Source organism: Asparagus officinalis, chromosome 7, assembly GCF_001876935.1.
Source record: "Asparagus officinalis chromosome 7, Aspof.V1, whole genome shotgun sequence".
In the NCBI taxonomy this organism is placed as follows: domain Eukaryota; kingdom Viridiplantae; phylum Streptophyta; class Magnoliopsida; order Asparagales; family Asparagaceae; genus Asparagus; species Asparagus officinalis.
Genome location: NC_033800.1, coordinates 150,936,061 through 150,954,546, shown reverse-complemented (window position 1 = coordinate 150,954,546; position 18,486 = coordinate 150,936,061). Strand labels below are relative to the sequence as shown.

The following is an 18,486-nucleotide window of genomic DNA, read 5'->3' as shown; positions in this document are numbered from 1 at the left end:
GCTCTTCGTCAAATATTTGCTTTCTAGGACCTCCCAAATCTTCTTTGCCGAAGTCTTATTCATCACATCATATTTTAGATCTTGAATAAGACAAGACCTAATCACACCACACGCCGTTCTATTCATTTTCTTCCAAACATTTTCATCAATATCGTCCGGTTTCCTGTCCAACTCCAATGTATCTTCTAAATTTTACGCATTTAGCGCATCTAAGACTTCGCATCTCCAAAGTCCAAAATTATTTGTGCCATCGAACTTCTCCACACTATCTTCATAGAATGGATACCTAAACTTTGGACGGTCTTCACACTAGAAGAACCCTCCCCACCTTTATCTTTTCCGGTCATATATCTCAAAGCACCCAATAACAATTACGGAACAAACAAGAAATAGATCCAACTTGAAAAGATAGAAACTTTACCACAAAGATCCTACCTTTAACACCAACCAAAGTTTTAGATGAACTTCCCAACTGATCTACTCCAAAAAGCCCAAGCGTTGCCCGGAGCTCTGATACCACTTGTTGGGGAAACCTTCGATGCCGAGATCCAATACCAAATAGCCGAGAGAGAAGAGCAAACACACCAAATCAATGTCACAAACAAGATACACCAGTTTTAACGTGGTTCGGCAGATGCCTACGTCCACGGGGCAAGGATGAGGGAGTTTTCACTATTAGAATTCAATGGAATACAACTAGGGTTACAAATCTCACAAAAAACCCTCTTCAAATCACACTTGATCTCTCTAAATGCTCCTACAATAGAAGCCCAACAAAACCCCTCTATTTTAGCTCAAAACCCTTGAGCACCAAACCCTAGAAACACCCCTTAGGTATTTATAACAATCCAAAACGAAACGGGTCTGAAACCCAGATTCAGCCCAAACCGTTTCGACGGTCGACCGTGACGGTCGACAATGCAGGCATCGTGGTCGACTGCCACGGTCGATCGTACCAACTCCAAAAACAGGCCCAAACTCCAGAAGAAAATGCGGTTGACCGTCACGGTTGATCGCCAAAGATCTAGAGGCACAGTGAGGCCCCGTGCACGAACGCGATCGACCGCCACGATCTCGCGGTCGACCGCCGACCATCCAAAACGTTCCACATGCTCCATCAACTGTTCTGTCAGTCCTACAAAGCCCTCTCCTGGTCTGATCTTTATTTTTTGCAATCATCGATGCAAATTCATTATCTTACCCTCCTTCAATTCATCATTACGTTTGCTTGATGCACTAGCATTGTTGATGATGATAATCAAGTTAGAGAAAATTAGTGTACATACGATACTTCTCGAGATGTCGCAACCGCAACAACTTGACGGCGATGAGCTAAGCAATGAATATAGAAGACACATAGGCATTGTTTGCGAATTAAATCTTGCAGGTCATTCCATTCACCTCACATATTGCTAGATTCATCATATTCTTACCCTCTAATATTTTGAACATCTAACCCATGATGAGAGAGAATGAAAAAAGGCCATTCTTCAAAGTTAAGGCCGCAGGGGTATCATACACGAACTAGGCCAAAGAAACATTCACGTATGCATCCCTCGCAATCCACACATCTCAAAACGATGGCCATTTTCTCTATTTTTGTCACATCACGAGATTCATTGATAATGATGAAAAAATTTGCAAATTCTTCTCGAATCTCTCTTTTGACTTCGCAAGAAAATACATGAAGAATTTTCTTCTTGATTTGCGACGACGTATAGGAGGCATTCCCCGGAGCTTTGTCTAAAACAATATCTGAGACTTTTTCATTGTAAGATGCCAACAACTTAATCAGTTCTATAAAGTTGCCACGACTAAGAGAATCGACACTTTCATCATCACCACGGAAAGCACAAACCTGGAACGTAAGCCATTGGACTACGTCAATTGATACTTGAAGTCTTCGCCGATTAATTGCTATTTGTTCCGAAGTGTGAATACCTTGTAGTTATGTTAAGAAGCATGCATTGCATCATTGCTTACTTTTATAGCTCTTTTATGGAATGAATTACGATCTTTTCCGAATATGCTGTAGAAAAGCACAATTTTCTCCATCTTTGACTTTCATGCAAGCTCTAAAGCCTTCAATAACAAATGTATTATGTTCGATGCGTTTTGTTGACTTGCTAAAAGATAACAAGGTAAGCAGAAAGCCGCATCACTAGATGGAGAATACTCAAGTTATGATGGAAACAATATAAAACTAAGAATAACAAAAATTTCAGTTACGCTTCTCTGGACTTGATAGAGGATAAGTCGGAAGTTTCAGTTGATATGGACCCGACTCTTACATGCTAGCAACAAGTTTCATCTTCTTGGTTTGCATCATAATTCCATATTGGTGAGCGTAATCCAGGAGGATCGCGCTCCAAAGAATCCAAAGAAAGATTGATTTTTTCAAGTTTAGATCTTTGAAACTTTGAAGGGCGACCAACAACCGTAGTTTCGTGATGCTTAGCTTACTATGTGTGGGTTGTGGAAGAGATTTTCTCTTAAAGGAAGTATCAATTATAGTTGGTTTTCCCATCAGTTAAAAAACCTGAGAAATTAAAAATATGCTATAAGTTACACCATTGAACCTTATTTCAAAATCAAAAAATAATAAAAATTAAGTAAACAATTTTAACTTGAGTTTTGCGTCAGTCAAAATAGAAATCAAGATGAAGTTCTTTAAAATATTTACGTGCCTTCCATCTCAGTTGTTAGGAATCTAACACTGAAACCCTAATTGCAACAGAAACGCAGAATAGAGAACAGTACACCAAGTTTTAACGAGGTTCGACAACTGCCTACGTCCTCGGGAGTCACACAGTAAATTTCTTATTAATCAAACAAGAAATTACAATTTAGAAGCAAATCCCAAAACTGGGATTTCTCAAATAAACACTGTAGCTACAGTGTTAATAATCAAAGGGTATGAACCCTTTCAATTCTCACTTGAGAATAAATGAATAACCCCACAATATAAAACCCCTTTTAGTTCTCTTTCTCTCTCTTCTTAAATCCCCTCAACCACTGTTGAATGCTGGGATTTAATCAAAATCGCAGCAGCGATTTTAGGGCAGCCGCCAGAGAGAAAATCGAAGGAGGGGAAAAAAAATCAGCAACAGCGAAACCCTAAGCTAGGGGGTTTATATAGGCGGATATGGAGGGCTGGCGACAGCCTGTCGCCAGCGAATAACCCTGACGCAAAGGTCGGGTTTGCCAGAGGAACGCAGAGTTCGGCTGAAGGGGGTTCGAACACCGAGCTAAAAGGAGAGGGGGGGTCGAACGCAGAGCTGGGTTCGAACGCAGAGCTGGGTTCGAACGCAAAGCTTGGGAGAGGCGCTCGCACGTGCTGCCGAAGATCGCCTGGCCCTCGCCGCCTGTGGCTTCGCCTGCGTCGCCATCGAGCTCATCGGAGCTCCTCGCCGGCGCTCCTCATCGCAAATGAGGTTTGATCTACACCCCAATTCTAACAATCTCCCACTTGGAGATCAAACCGCCATCAACAGGCTATCTCATCAAGCTCCTCTTCTGTGTGGCTCCGCCCTCATTATCTATGCATGAAGGCCAACTGAAGTTGCGCACAACTCCAGTTTTTGAACAGTCACCGTCTTTGTTAACATGTCTGCTGGATTCTTACTTCCTGGAATCTTTTCCAGTTTCAACACGTCATCTTCCAACAGGGATCTGATGAAGTGGTACCGAAGCGCAATATGCTTCGTTCTAGAATGAAATGCTGAATTCTTCGCCAAGTGTATCGCACTCTGACTATCACTGTGCAAAACATTCTTCTCCGTAAACAACCCCTAAAGCCATATCATCTCTTTACTGGCTTCAGTCACTGCAACATACTCAGCTTCTGTAGTGGATAGGGTAACGATCTTCTGTACCTGTGACATCCAACTAACAGCTGTAGTTCCGACGGTGAATACACAACCGGTGGTGCTTCTTCGGTGATCAACTTCACCGCCGAAGTCTGCATCTACGTACCCTTGCACTTCTACCTCTCCCTTACCAAAGTGCAAACACTTCTGTGTGGTGCTTCGTAGATATCTCAGAATCCACTTGACCGCTTCCCAATGAGCTTTTCCCGGATTCGACATAAACCGGCTGACCACTCCCACTGCACGGCTAATGTTTGGTCTCGTACAGACCATTACGTACATCAAACTTCCGATAGCTGAGGCGTAAGGAACCTGAGCCATACTCTCTTTCTCTTCTTCTGATTGAGGAGACTGATCCTTCGATAGACGAAAATGGTTGGCTAAGGGTGTGCTCACAGGCTTGGCGTTGCCCATGTTAAATCTCTGCAAAACACGGTTGATGTACTCCGTCTGAGATAACTGCAAGAGACCTCTCTTCTTATCTCTCGTGATTTGCATTCCAAGGATCTTCTTCGCTGGACCCAAGTCCTTCATGTCAAACTCCTTTGACAGCTGCTGCTTCAAACTCTTGATATCTTTCATATCTGCTCCTGCAACCAACATATCATCAACATACAGCAGTAGGATGATATAACTGGACTGATATCTTTTGAAGTAGCAACAGTGATCGATGTTGCACTTCTGGAAACCTTTCTTGTGCATGAAGCCGTCAAACTTCTTGTACCACTGTCTTGAGGCTTGTTTCAGGCCATACAAGCTCTTCTTGAGTCTGCACACCAGGTTCTTCTTTTCTTCTGAGAAACCTTCTGGCTGGTGCATGTATATCTCCTCTTCTAGATCTCCGTGAAGAAACGCCGTCTTCACGTCTAATTGCTCGAGATGAAGATCTTCAATTGCTACAATACTCATCACGGTCCTGATAGTATTTAGCTTCACCACGGGAGCGAAAATATCGGTGTAGTCAATTCCTTCCTTCTGCTGGAAACCTTTAACAACCAGTCGGGCTTTATATCTTCTGGAACCATCCTGCTCTTCTTTCACCCGGTACACCCATTTATTGTGAAGTGCCTTCTTACCCGTGGGCAACTCAGCTAGTTCCCACGTCTGGTTTGATATGAGAGATTTCATCTCATCTTTCATTGCAAACTCCCACTTGCTCGCATCTCCACACTGACAAGCTTCATCAAAGTTTTCAGGCTCCCCACCATCTGTCAACAACAGATAGTTCATGTATCTCCTGTTGGGTACAGGAGGACGAGAAGATCTTCTTAATATCGGAGCTGGTGCGTCGGGCTCCTGCGCATCATCTTGTCCAACAGGTTCTTCTGGCTGAGGACCCTCTGCATTGGGTTCTTCCGAGAGGTTACTCGGGACATCATCTGCATCTACAAATATTGACTCGCTCTCTGAGTCATCAGTCTTGTGCATGTCCTTGTACATCACCTTCTCGTTGAATATCACATCTCTGCTCCTGATCACCTTCTTGTTTTCGTTGTCCCAAATGCGGTAGCCGAACTCATCTTCACCATAGCCGATGAAAGTGCATTTCTTTGACTTGGGATCAAGCTTATTCCTGCCTTGATCACTAATATGCACGTAAGCTACACAACCGAAAACTTTAAGATGTGAGAGTTTTACCTCCTTTCCGCACCATACCTCCTCTGGTATTCTGTGCTCCAATGGAACCGATGGACCTCGGTTGATCAAGTAAGCTGCTGTGTTGACCGCTTCTGCCCAGAACTGCTTCGGTAGGCCTGATTGTACTCGAATGCTTCTGGCTCTCTCTGTCAACGTTCGGTTCATCCGCTCAGCTACACCATTTTGCTGAGGCGTGCCGGGCACGGTTCTCTCCATTCTGATCCCGTGCTCATAGCAGAACTTCTTGAATCCGGTGTCTTCATATTCACCGCCATTGTCGGTCCTGAGCTTCTTTATTCTCAGACCGGTCTCATTCTCGACCATAGCTTTCCATCTCCTGAAAGCCTCAAATACTTCTGACTTATGCTTCAGAAAGTAGACCCACACTTTCTGAGAGTGATCATCGATAAAAGTCACGAAGTAGTGTTTCCCACCAATCGACGCAGTGGTGGTTGGTCCCCAAACATCTGAGTGAACGAGCTCTAGCTTCTGCTTCCTGGGGGTTCTGCCACTTGTCTGAAAGCTGACTCTCTTCTGCTTTCCAAGTATACATTCTTCACACATATCCATCTCCACTGACTGCAGTCCTGGGAGTTTTCCCTTTGTGTGCATGATTTTCATCCCCTTTTCACTCATATGACCGAGTCTCTGGTGCCACAGCTTTGAAGTCTCATTGCCTGCTGCAACTGAGATCGAACAACGTGCACCTGCTGTCATATATTGGGTACCAGTCTTTCTGCCTCGGGCAATCGTCATTGCACCCTTTGAGATCTTCCAATCATCTCCATGGAAGGTCGTGGTATATCCTTCGCCAGCCAACTGGCCTACGGATATTAAGTTCTTTCTCAGTTCGGGAATATGTCTGACATCCTTCAGCTCCCATACTGACCCGTTCAACTTAATTTTCACCACGCCTTTGCCCACAATAGCACATGGTTGATCATCACCAAGATATACGTATCCAAGATTTCCGGGAGTATAATTCTCGAAGAATTCTTTCTGAGAGGTAGCATGGAACGACGCTCCTGAATCTAACACCCAAGATTCCTCCTTGCTCTTCAAAGAGCATATCAATGCGTCGTCTCCTCCTGAGGTGGAGGTGACATTCACCTCTGCCTTCGCCTCCTTCTCTGTGCACTCTTGCACTGATTCTTGTAATGCCCGGTCTTTCCACAATTCCAACACTCGATAGCCTTCGAGCTGTTGTTTGGATTCCTTGATTTGGACCTCCTGTCCTTTGATCTACCTCTGTAGTTTGATTTTCCTCGTCCGTTTCCTCTGGTTGAATTTCTACCTCTTGACTCTGTATGCAATACTGAAGAGGTTGTAGCTTCACCCGTCTCTCTCCGTCGGATCTCCTCGCTGGGAACCAAATCACGAACGTCGCCGAACTTTAATTTTTTCTTTCCCGACGAGCTACTCACAGCTGTGACTGTAGCGTTTCAACTCTCTGGTAGGGAAGACAAAAGTATCAACGCCCGAACTTCATCATCAAACTCAATCTCAACTGAACTCAATTGGGTTGTAACCGTATTAAGTTCATTGAGGTGTTGTGCTACTGACGCGCCTTCCGCCATTTTCAGATTGAATAACCGTCGCTTCAAATAAACTTTGTTTGCGGCTGATGGCTTCTCATACATGTTTTAGAGTGTGGTCTTCTCCTTCGCTATGTTGAACGCAACATTGCGAGTCAACGTCAATCTGATAACTCCGAGGGCTTGTCTATCTAGAAGGTTCCACTCTTCTTCCTTCATAGAATCCGGCTTCTTCCCCGATAGTGGTTGATACAGATTTTTCTGATACAGATAATCCTCTATCTGTATTTTTCAGAATCCGAAATCTGTTCCATCAAACTTCTCAAGTCTTATTTTCCCTTCATCTGTGGTCATGGCTCCCACTTGAATCTGACTTTCTCTAGATCGTTTCACGCTCTGATACCAGTTGTTAGGAATCTAACACTGAAACCCTAATTGCAACAGAAACGCAGAATAGAGAACAGTACACCAAGTTTTAACGAGGTTCGGCAACTGCCTACGTCCTCGGGAGTCATACAGTAAATTTCTTATTAATCAAACAAGAAATTACAATTTAGGAGCAAATCCCAAAACTAAGATTTCTCAAATAAACACTGTAGCTACAGTGTTAATAATCAAAGGGTATGAACCCTTTCAATTCTCACTTGAGAATAAATGAATAACCCCACAATATAAAACCCCTTTTAGTTCTCTTTCTCTCTTCTTAAATCCCCTCAACCACTGTTGAATGCTGGGATTTAATCAAAATCGCAGCAGCGATTTTAGGGCAGCCGCCAGAGAGAAAATCGGAGGAGGGAAAAAAAAACAGCAACAGCGAAACCCTAGGCGAGGGGGTTTATATAGGCGGATATGGAGGGCTGGCGACAGCCTGTCGCCAGCGAATAACCCTGACGCAAAGGTCGGGTTCGCCAGAGGAACGCAGAGTTCGGCTGAAGGGGGTTCGAACGCCGAGCTAAAAGGAGAGGGGGGGGGTCGAACGCAGAGCTGGGTTCGAACGCAGAGCTGGGTTCGAACGCAAAGCTTGGGAGAGGCGCTTGCACGTGCTGCCGAAGATCGCATGGACCTCGCCGCCTGTGGCTTCGCCTGCGTCGCCATCGAGCTCATCGGAGCTCCTCGCCGACGCTCCTCATCGCAAATGAGGTTTGATCTACACCCCAATTCTAACATCAGTATGTCACATGATGAACCAACCAGTCAACTAGAAATTTCAGACTCAGATCGAATTAACATGCAAAATCTTGAAGGGAAAACCAGTGTTTGGAAAAGATAACAAATCAATATCACGAACACGATACTTGCACCACACAAATGCACATTTAACTGGTAAGAAAAGTATTCTAAATTAGCAAGCATAATTGGGTGATTGAATGTCATGGTTAGCAACTTAGCACCAAACAAATTTTTTGTGGAAACTTAGCACCCAACAACTGAAAGTTAAATCCCTACTCTCTAGCAAAATCCGTAATTAGATGATAATTAACAAATCAACGTCACAATATATACTCGCACCAATCAACTGGGATTTAAACAATTCAACTAATAAGAAAACTACTTAAAAAAAAGAAAAGAAAAAGAAATTAGGGTTTCGAAATTGGAGCTTACCTCATTGGTGGATGAATGGATGAGGAGTTGGGACTTGGGAGAACTGAGAAGCAAGTAAGTAGCATGGACGACCGACGAGTTTCTTGGAGCCTTAGAAAATTAAGAAGATGAGGGACTGAAGGTTTTTTATTTTTGGAAAAACAAAGAAAACAGTAGGGATGGGAGGGTCGGTTGCAAGCGGGAAATTGGGAATTCCCTGCTCTTTGCAAATTGATTAGCATGGGCGTGTCGTTTAGATTTTGGGTATGGGTATAAATTGACCCATTTGCCTCTAACAAGCCCACAAAGCCACATGCCCATAACTTAATTCTCTAGCTCACAAAGTCATAGGTTGGTTCTTTTCTTCATAAAAGCTCATATAAATCGGCCCAAGGCTTAATGTTATGCGTATACTAGTATAAGATCTTTTGCGAACCCATATTCATGCAACTTAGATAAATAGAGAGTGCTGGCCGAACTACGTTAAATCTCTGAGTTTGCCTTGTTGCTTAGTTTGCCTTGTTGCTTTGATTGTTGGGAATTCCTTGCTCTTTGCTTCTCGTATCGCTCCGGCTACCATATGATCGCTTGGCAACAACAATGCTTTATGGAAGAGAAACACTTGAGATGGAGGTCAAATCAACTTTTCTGAACAGTCAAAGTGAAGAGGCCAAATCCATAGGAGGAATCTTTATGCGTGTTCATTGCTAAGGAAAGAGGGTTGTTGTGCAGACGAGGACTAGCGGAGGTGTCAATGAAAGAATTGTTGAGATCGTAGCTAGCGAGAGATCAATATATAACTCTTATACGTCTGCGTGCTTATTATTTGGAGGGAGTTTCTTGATATTAGTGGAAGCCTGGATCTATATACTAGCGCGTGTCCCACAACGATAGAGTGGTTTGTTAGCTCCAAGTGCAGCTATATACGGCCCCTGGCGAGGATCTGTAATGCAAACACCATGTGGGAAGTAGAAGATACCTGCAGGGATTACAAAACACCATGTGGCCAGTTTAATTATTTCATGTCATGTTCGCGATTATAAAAGAATGGTCTCGAGCCTGAAATGTATTGAGTAAACACAGTTCTCTGTTAATTATTTACTGTGAATATTCATAACATAATAGATGCCCTTCTATTTGCATCCATATTAATTAAGTGTAGGAATATCCAAATATTGGATGTTTGGAAGGCTACAATTTTGCCATTTTCAGGTGACTCCGATGCTTGATATCTTTGATCGTGTGTCCATGCACCCCTGACCCGGGGGTAATGGTTGATGTTAGACCATGTAGTTTGTAATTTTAGTTGTAGCTTATATTTCACTAATATAATTGTTTTCCTTTTTTCTTGATAGAAGCATGTGTAATTAAGTGAAGTTTTTCCAGTCAATGTATGCTTAGGCCTTTAGACACTTCTATGATCTAGTCTATGTTGAGATTACCCTAGAGGGGGGTGAGTAGGGTAATCAAACAAAAAATATGCAATTTATGAAATTCAATGCAATACCAAAACACAAATAATAAATATGGCAATAAATAAGAGAGAGAGAGAATAAGAGAATAGTTAGCCAAATTGTACGCTGATGTGTTCAAGAGGTTCGGTCCTCATGACCTACGTCCCCGACCACCTCTCCCGATGGTAATCCACTAAACACACCCGGTTTGGAAATCATAACTTCTTCACAACGATCTCCCCCGAGATCTCACAACCACACAATTTAATCTCTTCGAGATCAAGCTCTCACATAGTAGAATAAATGGAAAAATCTCTCCACAAACACCCCTATAGCAAGGATTAAGAGATTGCAAATGAAACTTGGGGTTGTGGGTATTGAAAGTGTAAATCCGAAATTGAGAAGAATGAGAGTTTAAGCTCAAAACACACAATAAACACAAGCTCAAAGAAATTTTCTTGCTTGCTTGGTTACTGAAGTGAAGAGGGCAAAAGGGTATATATAGGAACCCCAAACAATAGGTCAAATCCCAAACAAAATCCAAAATCCTGAAATTTCAGCTGAAACAGAAACTAGCCGTTACAGTGCCATCAGTCGACTGATGTTACTGTTCAGTCGACTGATGAGCTGACCGTTGGTGGCCGTTCAGACTTCATCGACCGACTGATGAACTCATCACTCGACTAATGCACTGCTTCGATCGACTGATGGTTCATTAGTTAACTAAGCAGAAACTTTTAGTGTTCCCAGGCAGTTTCTTTAGTCGACTGATAACACTGTTCAGTCGACTATAACATGAACATGACCTGTTTTGAAATAAAAATTTAATTTTTAAAGTGCCTTTAAAAATAGCAAATAAATTCTAAAAAATATAAAACTTTGGGAAATGTTTATAAACATGAATATAAACATGCTAGAAAAGGAATATTTGAAATATCATTTTCCAAAAGGAAAAACTTATTATCTTTCAAAAATTGGTCAAAAACATGATTTTAGAAGTATGTGTGTGTGAACCCCAATTGCTTCAGGTGTTATCTACTTTGTTTCTTGCCTACATTATGATCTAGAGAGAAAATAAAGGATACAAACATTGCTCACACATGTATAAAACTCTTGAGGCTAGATATTAATTTGTTGATGAAGCTCATCTTGTATATGTTGCTTTTAAAGGCTTTTCTTCATCAACTTGCCTCCACCTCCTTGGATATCATCGTTACGACGCAAGTTCCATCCATCCTCCAATAGTGGCACTAAATTGCTTGACAAAATACATCCTGTACAATATCACTTAACAACTTAACAAACAATTAGCACCAATAATGGTGTTTGAAAATCATCATCAAAACAAGAGACCTAACATATGTTTCATGGGCAATTCTATCTGAAGCTGTATTGTGTCGCACCCGTGTCATACGTGTAACTAACACCAAGTTCAATGGACACTCCTCAGAGATGTTAGTATACTTATTTAAACCTATACTCAATTATATAATACATGTTTTGATTTAAAATGCACGTCATGTACTTCTTGAACGTATATCCTATGCTTCACATGCACTTCTTGAAACTCCTTGGACATAGGTTAAGTTCGATTTAGCCTGAACCCAGTTCAAAACTTCGTCTTTTGGATATTAGGTTAAAGCAAACAATTATCTAATTTAGAGATCTATATGATAAAATAAATATAAATTGTTTCATAACATGTGATATGAATATTGATCTCATTATATGTATGTGTGTGTCTGTATGAGCAGCCGCGTGCTCTTACCATACCTTTTATAGATTTACCATGTCCTGTACCCTACCCGCTCCGGTACCTGCAGAGGTGAACATATCAGTAAAACTTAAGATCCAATCAAGGTGTTGAAAATACTTACATTCTCTGAATTTAGTGTTTAGCATGTATTACTTAATGTAGTTCTACTGAATGGGGAAAAAACACTACAAAAAAATTTGTAACTTGTGGTGATACTTTTTCTTAAGTCACATTGCATCACATTTTGTGTCGCAAAAATGGAGCGTGACACAAATTGAAAGCGTGGGTAGAGCATGTGTGGAGAGAGTCTTTCTGCAGATGTGGGAATGTGTCACAAAACTCATACCATATACATGTGTGGAGAGTTGTGACACATTTATGTTGTGATCCAATTTTCTTGTTTTGCTTGTCAATTCATGTGCTTAATAGGAATAGATTTCCTACTCCCCCCACCCCACCCCCCACCAACCGAACGCTACTTGACTGAATCCCCACTAATATCCCACCAGCTTCAAAGGCACGTATGCCTCTTTATATTCCTGCCCATATCTGCGGCAATGTCAATTCAGCAAAACTATTTTAACCGGGTCAGTTCTTCTTAACTGAGTGATGTGGAACTAAAGAACAAGTTCATCTCTCTTAAATGCTCCAATGAAAGATGAAGCATTTTTTTCATTTTCATTTTATGTTGTATCTAATGACCCAGGTACGTGTTGTGGCTTGCGACATTTTTTATTTGGGTTGCTATTGTTTAATCCTTTGCAATTAATACAACACTTCTGCATGTCTCGTAAAAGTAAGTGTGGGGTATGAAACATTTGTTGCAGTAAAACTTATATTACTCTTCCTTCTTCCTGTCACTATTTAGTTAGGCTCACTGCTTTTAGTTTTACAGTTACACGGTGAGTCTTTCCTTTTTTTTGATGATATGCAACTTTGGACTCCTTTGTGATCAGAAAAATAATGTTAATGTATAAACCATTGAAACTATTTGATATGATAGTGTGCCTAAGCTGGCTTTTCAATGTCTTTTTCCCCCACTCATTTGGGCAACTCTGAATTATTCTGTAAGCCTCTTATGTTAAAAAAGTAATGTGTGATGCATATTACATTTTAGTTCTTTAACCTTTCATCTTTGCTCGACATGCTTGTATTCTATCTCTGTTGGTATTGGTGCTGATACCTTGTACTAATAATATGCCATACATCACACAAGCAGTGAAAGTAGTCAATGGGCTCAATGTGGAGATTGTTCCAAGTGGCGTAAGCTTCCGGTTGAAGCCCTTCTGCCTTCTAGGTGGACATGCTCCGATAACAAATGGGATCCTGACAGGTAATTATACCGACACTTAGTTGAACATGACCAATTTTACTTGTTATTATTCTTCCCCTGGGATTTAGTCCCATTAAACTACTGGTACTTTGTCAGCCATAGACTTTAATGAAGTTGATATAGTTTAATACTTGGGTCTTCCAGCCTGCCATCCATCTTTCAGTTTAGTAGCTATCTCTGATAATGTAAAGAAGTGCAAGCTAAACACTTGATGATAAGCATCCTTTGAGGGTCACTTTATTAACAATTTACATTTGTACTTAGTTTGCTGCACTTTTTCGTTGCTGCACTTTTTCGTTTTTGGTTTACTCATGGTTAGCGTATTTACGTATTTCTGTTCCATCATACCTTGTTTTCAGGAGAATACAAAGTGATTAATTACTAGAGGGGGAGATTTGTATTAATTGAATTAAAAGCATTGTTCTATTACTGAAGTCTCTTAGGCTTATATAGAGTCCTATAAAGACACACTTACAATTAACCCCCTACACATACTAATATCTCAACACTCCTCAAGATGGGCGAAAGATACCCACTAAACCCATCTTGTCACATCCTCTAACCATATCTACAGAGCTAAGTCTTTTAGTCAGACAGTCTGCTGTCTGATCCTTAGTTGGAACATGGCCTAATTCCACCAGTCCACTGTCCAACTCTCTTTGATGAAGAACCTATCGATCTCGATGTGTTTGGTTCTATCATGCTGCACTGGGTTGTTGGCGATACTGATGGCTGACTTGTTATCACACCATAACTTCATCTTGGCTCCTTGATCTAGCTTTAGCTCCACCAGCATACTCTTCAGTCATAACAACTCTGCAACTCCCAAGGTCATAGCTCTATACTTTGCCTCAGCTGTCGATCTCGCCACCACCGACTACTTCTTACTCTTCCATGAGACCAAGTTGCCTCCTATAAAGATACAATATCCTGAGGTGGACCTCCTGTTATCAGCACAGCTAGCCTAATCAGAGCCACAATAACCCTCAATGCTCACGTGATCATTCTTCTTGAATATCAGCTATTTTTCGGGGGCACTCTTCAAATATCTCAAAATCTGATACACTGCGTTCATATAACCCTTCCTCGGATTATGCATGTAGCGGCTCATCATGCTTACTACAAAAAAGATATCGGGGCACGTGTGACTCAAATAGATCAACCTGCTCACCAACCTATGGTATCTGTCACGATCAATCAGTTCTCCACCCTCAGCACCCAGTTTAAACCTCTGATCGATCGGTGTAGTTGTAGGTTTGCACCCTAACATCCCTATCTCTTTGAGAAGATCCAATGCATACTTCCTATGGGAGAGGACAATCCCCTCCGCTCCTCGAGCTATCTCTATCCCAAGAAAGTATCGAAGTAAGCAAAGATCTTTCACCCCGAACTCCTTACCCAGTCTCACTTTGAGTTCAGCAATCTCCTTCTCATCATCCCCTGTAATAATCATATCATCTACATATACAGCAAGCATGGTAATGTGGCCTCCACTCCGTCGAAAGAACACAGTATGATCGGCGTTGGTTTGCTTGTACCCCATGCCTATCATAACCCTCCTGAATCTGTCAAACCAAGCACGATGAGACTGCTTTAGCCCATAGAGACTTCTCCAATCTGCAGACATTGTCCACTGTTTGATCTGTACCGAATCCTGATGGTATCTCCATGTATACCTCCTCCACTAAATCTTCATGAAGAACTGCATTCTTCACATCTAGTTGGTGTAGCTTCCATCCACCATTTACTGCCAGAGAGATCAAGGTCCGAACCTTGCTCATCTTCGTCACCGGTACAAAAATCGCATCATAGTCGATGCTATATGTCTGACTATACCCTTTTACCACCAGACGAGCCTTGTAGCGCTCAACCTGTCCATCTGGATTCTGCTTCATAGTGAAGACCTACTTGCATCCAACTGCTCTCTTCCCTGTTGGTAGTTTTACTAACTCCTAAGTGCAGTTCTTTTCAAGAGCTCCTATCTCTTCGTGCATAACCTTTTTCCACTTTGGGTCCTTAGCAACCTACCAATTATTAAGTACAATAACAGAGTCTAACGATGCAATAAATGCTCCATGTACAGTAGAGATATTAGAATATGATACAAACTGGGCAAGATCCCAACCATATCTATCGGGAGGATTTCTCGTATTGCTGCGAGTAGTCCTCCGTACTAACATTGGTGTGAAGGGAGTAAGGATAGGAGTGATATCACTTTGGGAGGAATCTGGTGGTGTAGGTGTCTTAGGAGTCGGGGCAAGCATTAGCAAGAGACTTGACACCAGTGACACTGTAGGTACTGTCCCCATACTTTGCTTTCCCTTCCTACTATATGTAAGTAGCTCCCCCTGAGCCGTGAGCTTCACACCTCTCGTCTCCTACTTTTCTTCTTCACTCTTCTGCTCCTCAGCCAATTCTCCATGTTAAGGAATCGATACAGAAATTGATTCCACATTATTCCGTGAAGTCTCACCAATCTCCCTCTCTCGCCTCATACTCCCAGTATCGGGCGAGTCGCTAAAGGGTGAAGTTACCTCCATGGTGTAATATGGTTTGAACTCTCGAAAGTGCACATCCATGCTCACAAATAACCTCTTCTCTACTGGACTCTAGCAAACATACCCCTTCCGTGTCGCAGAATAGCCTACAAAGATACACTTCACTGCTCTAGAGTCAAGCTTCCCAACAGATGGTCTGTTGTCCTTCACAAAGCACACATAGCCAAACACCTTCAGTGAAAGAATCCCACCATTATCTCCCTTTAATATCTCACACGGAGACTTCCACTCCAGCACTTTTGAGGGCATCCTGTTGATCAACTGAGCCGCGGTCAACACTGCTTGCCCCCACAGAGTCTTTGAGACATTCATGACGATCATCATGCTTCTGGTCATCTCTAGAAGGTGTCTGTTCTTTCTTTCTGCTACCACATTCTGTGCTGGTGTGTATACACATGTGGTCTGATGTTGTATTCCCTAAGCTGACAAGTATTCCCCAAGTGCTCTGTTGGTATATTCTGCCCAATTATCAGACCTCAATACCTTCACCACTGCTCCATATTGAGTTTGAACATCCCTATAAAAGTTTTGGAAGCAACCGAACACTTCACTCTTATTTTTCATCAAGTATAACCCAGTAACGCGAGAGAAGCAATCAATGAAGGTAACAAAATACTTGTATCCATTCATAGAACTTGTGGAACAAGACCCCCAAACATCAGAATGTATCACGTCAAATGCACGAGAACTCCTATGACCAGAACTAACATAAGAGCTTCTAGTAAGCTTTCCAAACTCACATGTATCGCACACAAGTTTCTGTTTATTTGCTTTCTCAAATAAAGATGGATACAACCTACTTAAAACATTAAAGGATGAGTGTCCCAAGCGCTGGTGATGAAGCATCAACACACTCTCAGCACTCATCTCAGGTCCTACTCCTGCTCTCTCTATCATAGACACCAACGCTAAGTCCAGCCCTTCACGATCCAGGTACCATAGTCCACTAATTCACGTGTCAGTCCCAAGTCTCCATTCTGTCCCCTTCTCTTGGAAGATCACATTGGGAATGTCAAAAAAAAAAAAACAATACATTTTAGTTGGAGTATGATGACACTAATGGACAAAAGATTTACTGGAAAGAAAGGAGCATACAAAATATTGGACAAAGTTACAGAACCTGTATAATTAACTGTACCCTTACCAACCACAGGTTGAAATGTACCATCAGCAGTCTGGATGTTGTCAGCCGATGCTAGTTTAGTATATGATAAGAACTCACTAGCATTCCCTGTTACATGTCGAGATGCACCGGAATCGACTATCCATTCTGATGACCTAGTGGGAGATATAAAAGCAAGAGCATATGTGTCATCAGTACATTTGGTCGGATGAGCGTAAGTAGCAGTGTTGCCTCTGGGAAAGAACGAAGTGGATGCCTCCTTAGTTCCACTCTTCTTGTATCCATCACCTGCTGCTCTCTGCTTCCTCCTAAGTATCTCCAGGAGCGTTTGATCCTCCTCAGTGAAGACCACATCAACTTCTTCCTCTCCCTCTGCTACCATCAGATTTGCTCGGTTATCTCCTCTTCCACCTCATCGACCGCCACGATCACGACCACGACCATGACCTCCAAACTATTCACGTCCACCCGAATTTCCCTCCTTGGGTGGCTTAGGACAAGCGTGTCTCAGATGACCTACATCATCACAGTTATAGCACTGTCGAGTCCCCCTCTTGAATGCAGTGTTACCTGAGTTGGAGATTGCCAATGCTGACCTCATCCCTGGAAGTTCACCTGTCCTAGCCTGTAGCTTAATGTGACTCTCTTGTATCATAGCTGAGACTGCCTCTTCAAGTGTGGGAATCTTCGATTGAGCTAGCAGCATCGCGGTCCTCTGATCAAATACTGAGGCCAGCCCCTGGAGAAACACTATAGTCCTTTCCTGCAGAAAGGCCTCTCTCTTCTTACACTCCGGATTCTTACAGCTTGCTCGAGGTGAGAAGTGATCATGATCCAGCCACAAACGCTTCAGCTCTGTGGCATACTCTTGTACTGTCATATCTCACTGGACTGTAGCATTAATCTCCCTCTTAATCTGGAACACCCTTAGGTTATTCCCCATCCCATCATAGGTTCTTCTCAGCTTCTCTCAGACGTCCTTCACCTTCCCAATGCCGTCCACTGTGGCGGCAATCGACTGGACCAACGAGTTGAGAAGCCAGATGTACACAAACATATGAGTGGACTTCCACTCATCTCTTCCCGCAGTACCCTCATCCGGCTCTGCCTTTTCACCTATTAAGTACCCCTCCAGATTCCTTCCTGCGAGAGTGTACCTCACCCGACGTGACCAGCTCAGATATATAGCTAGCCCATCGAATTTCAGATCAATAGGCGGGAGCTCTAACTTTGCTCGTGGCCTTGTCGCGCTCTCACCAGCCGACAACTTCATCAGCTGCATCAAAGTTGAGACATCTGCGGGGTTCAACTTCTTGATGATCTCCTCCATCGATCAAGCTCTAGATCAAACACCTGTTCTCCTTCTTCTCTTCGAACCCTTGTACGCAATAAAAATTTTGGCAACACTTCTGCTGCACAACAAGAGTAAGATCTCAACTAAATTCCTGTTTCTCAAAGAAAACAAGAATTGAAAGTGATATATCTCAACAACGTGGGATATACACTTCCTCTCATCAGTTCTAGGACTAACTTGTCGAGGGAATCTACCAAGCTACACACCCAGATCTGGATTTTCCACATCATGGCCAGATCCCCCTCCTTGCATGGTGGCAACGACTCAGCGGCATGATGGCGGCTC

General features: G+C 42.5%; 1 protein-coding gene across 1 annotated transcript in view; it reads left to right on the top strand.

Annotated features, from left to right (window-relative positions):
* Positions 1 to 18,486, top strand: part of LOC109848428 (B3 domain-containing protein Os07g0563300-like) — a 34,308-nt gene that overhangs the window by 11,949 nt on the left and 3,873 nt on the right. The window contains 1 exon segment of the mRNA XM_020417907.1: positions 13,053 to 13,166. Within this exon segment, the coding sequence (XP_020273496.1) occupies positions 13,053 to 13,166 (114 nt within the window).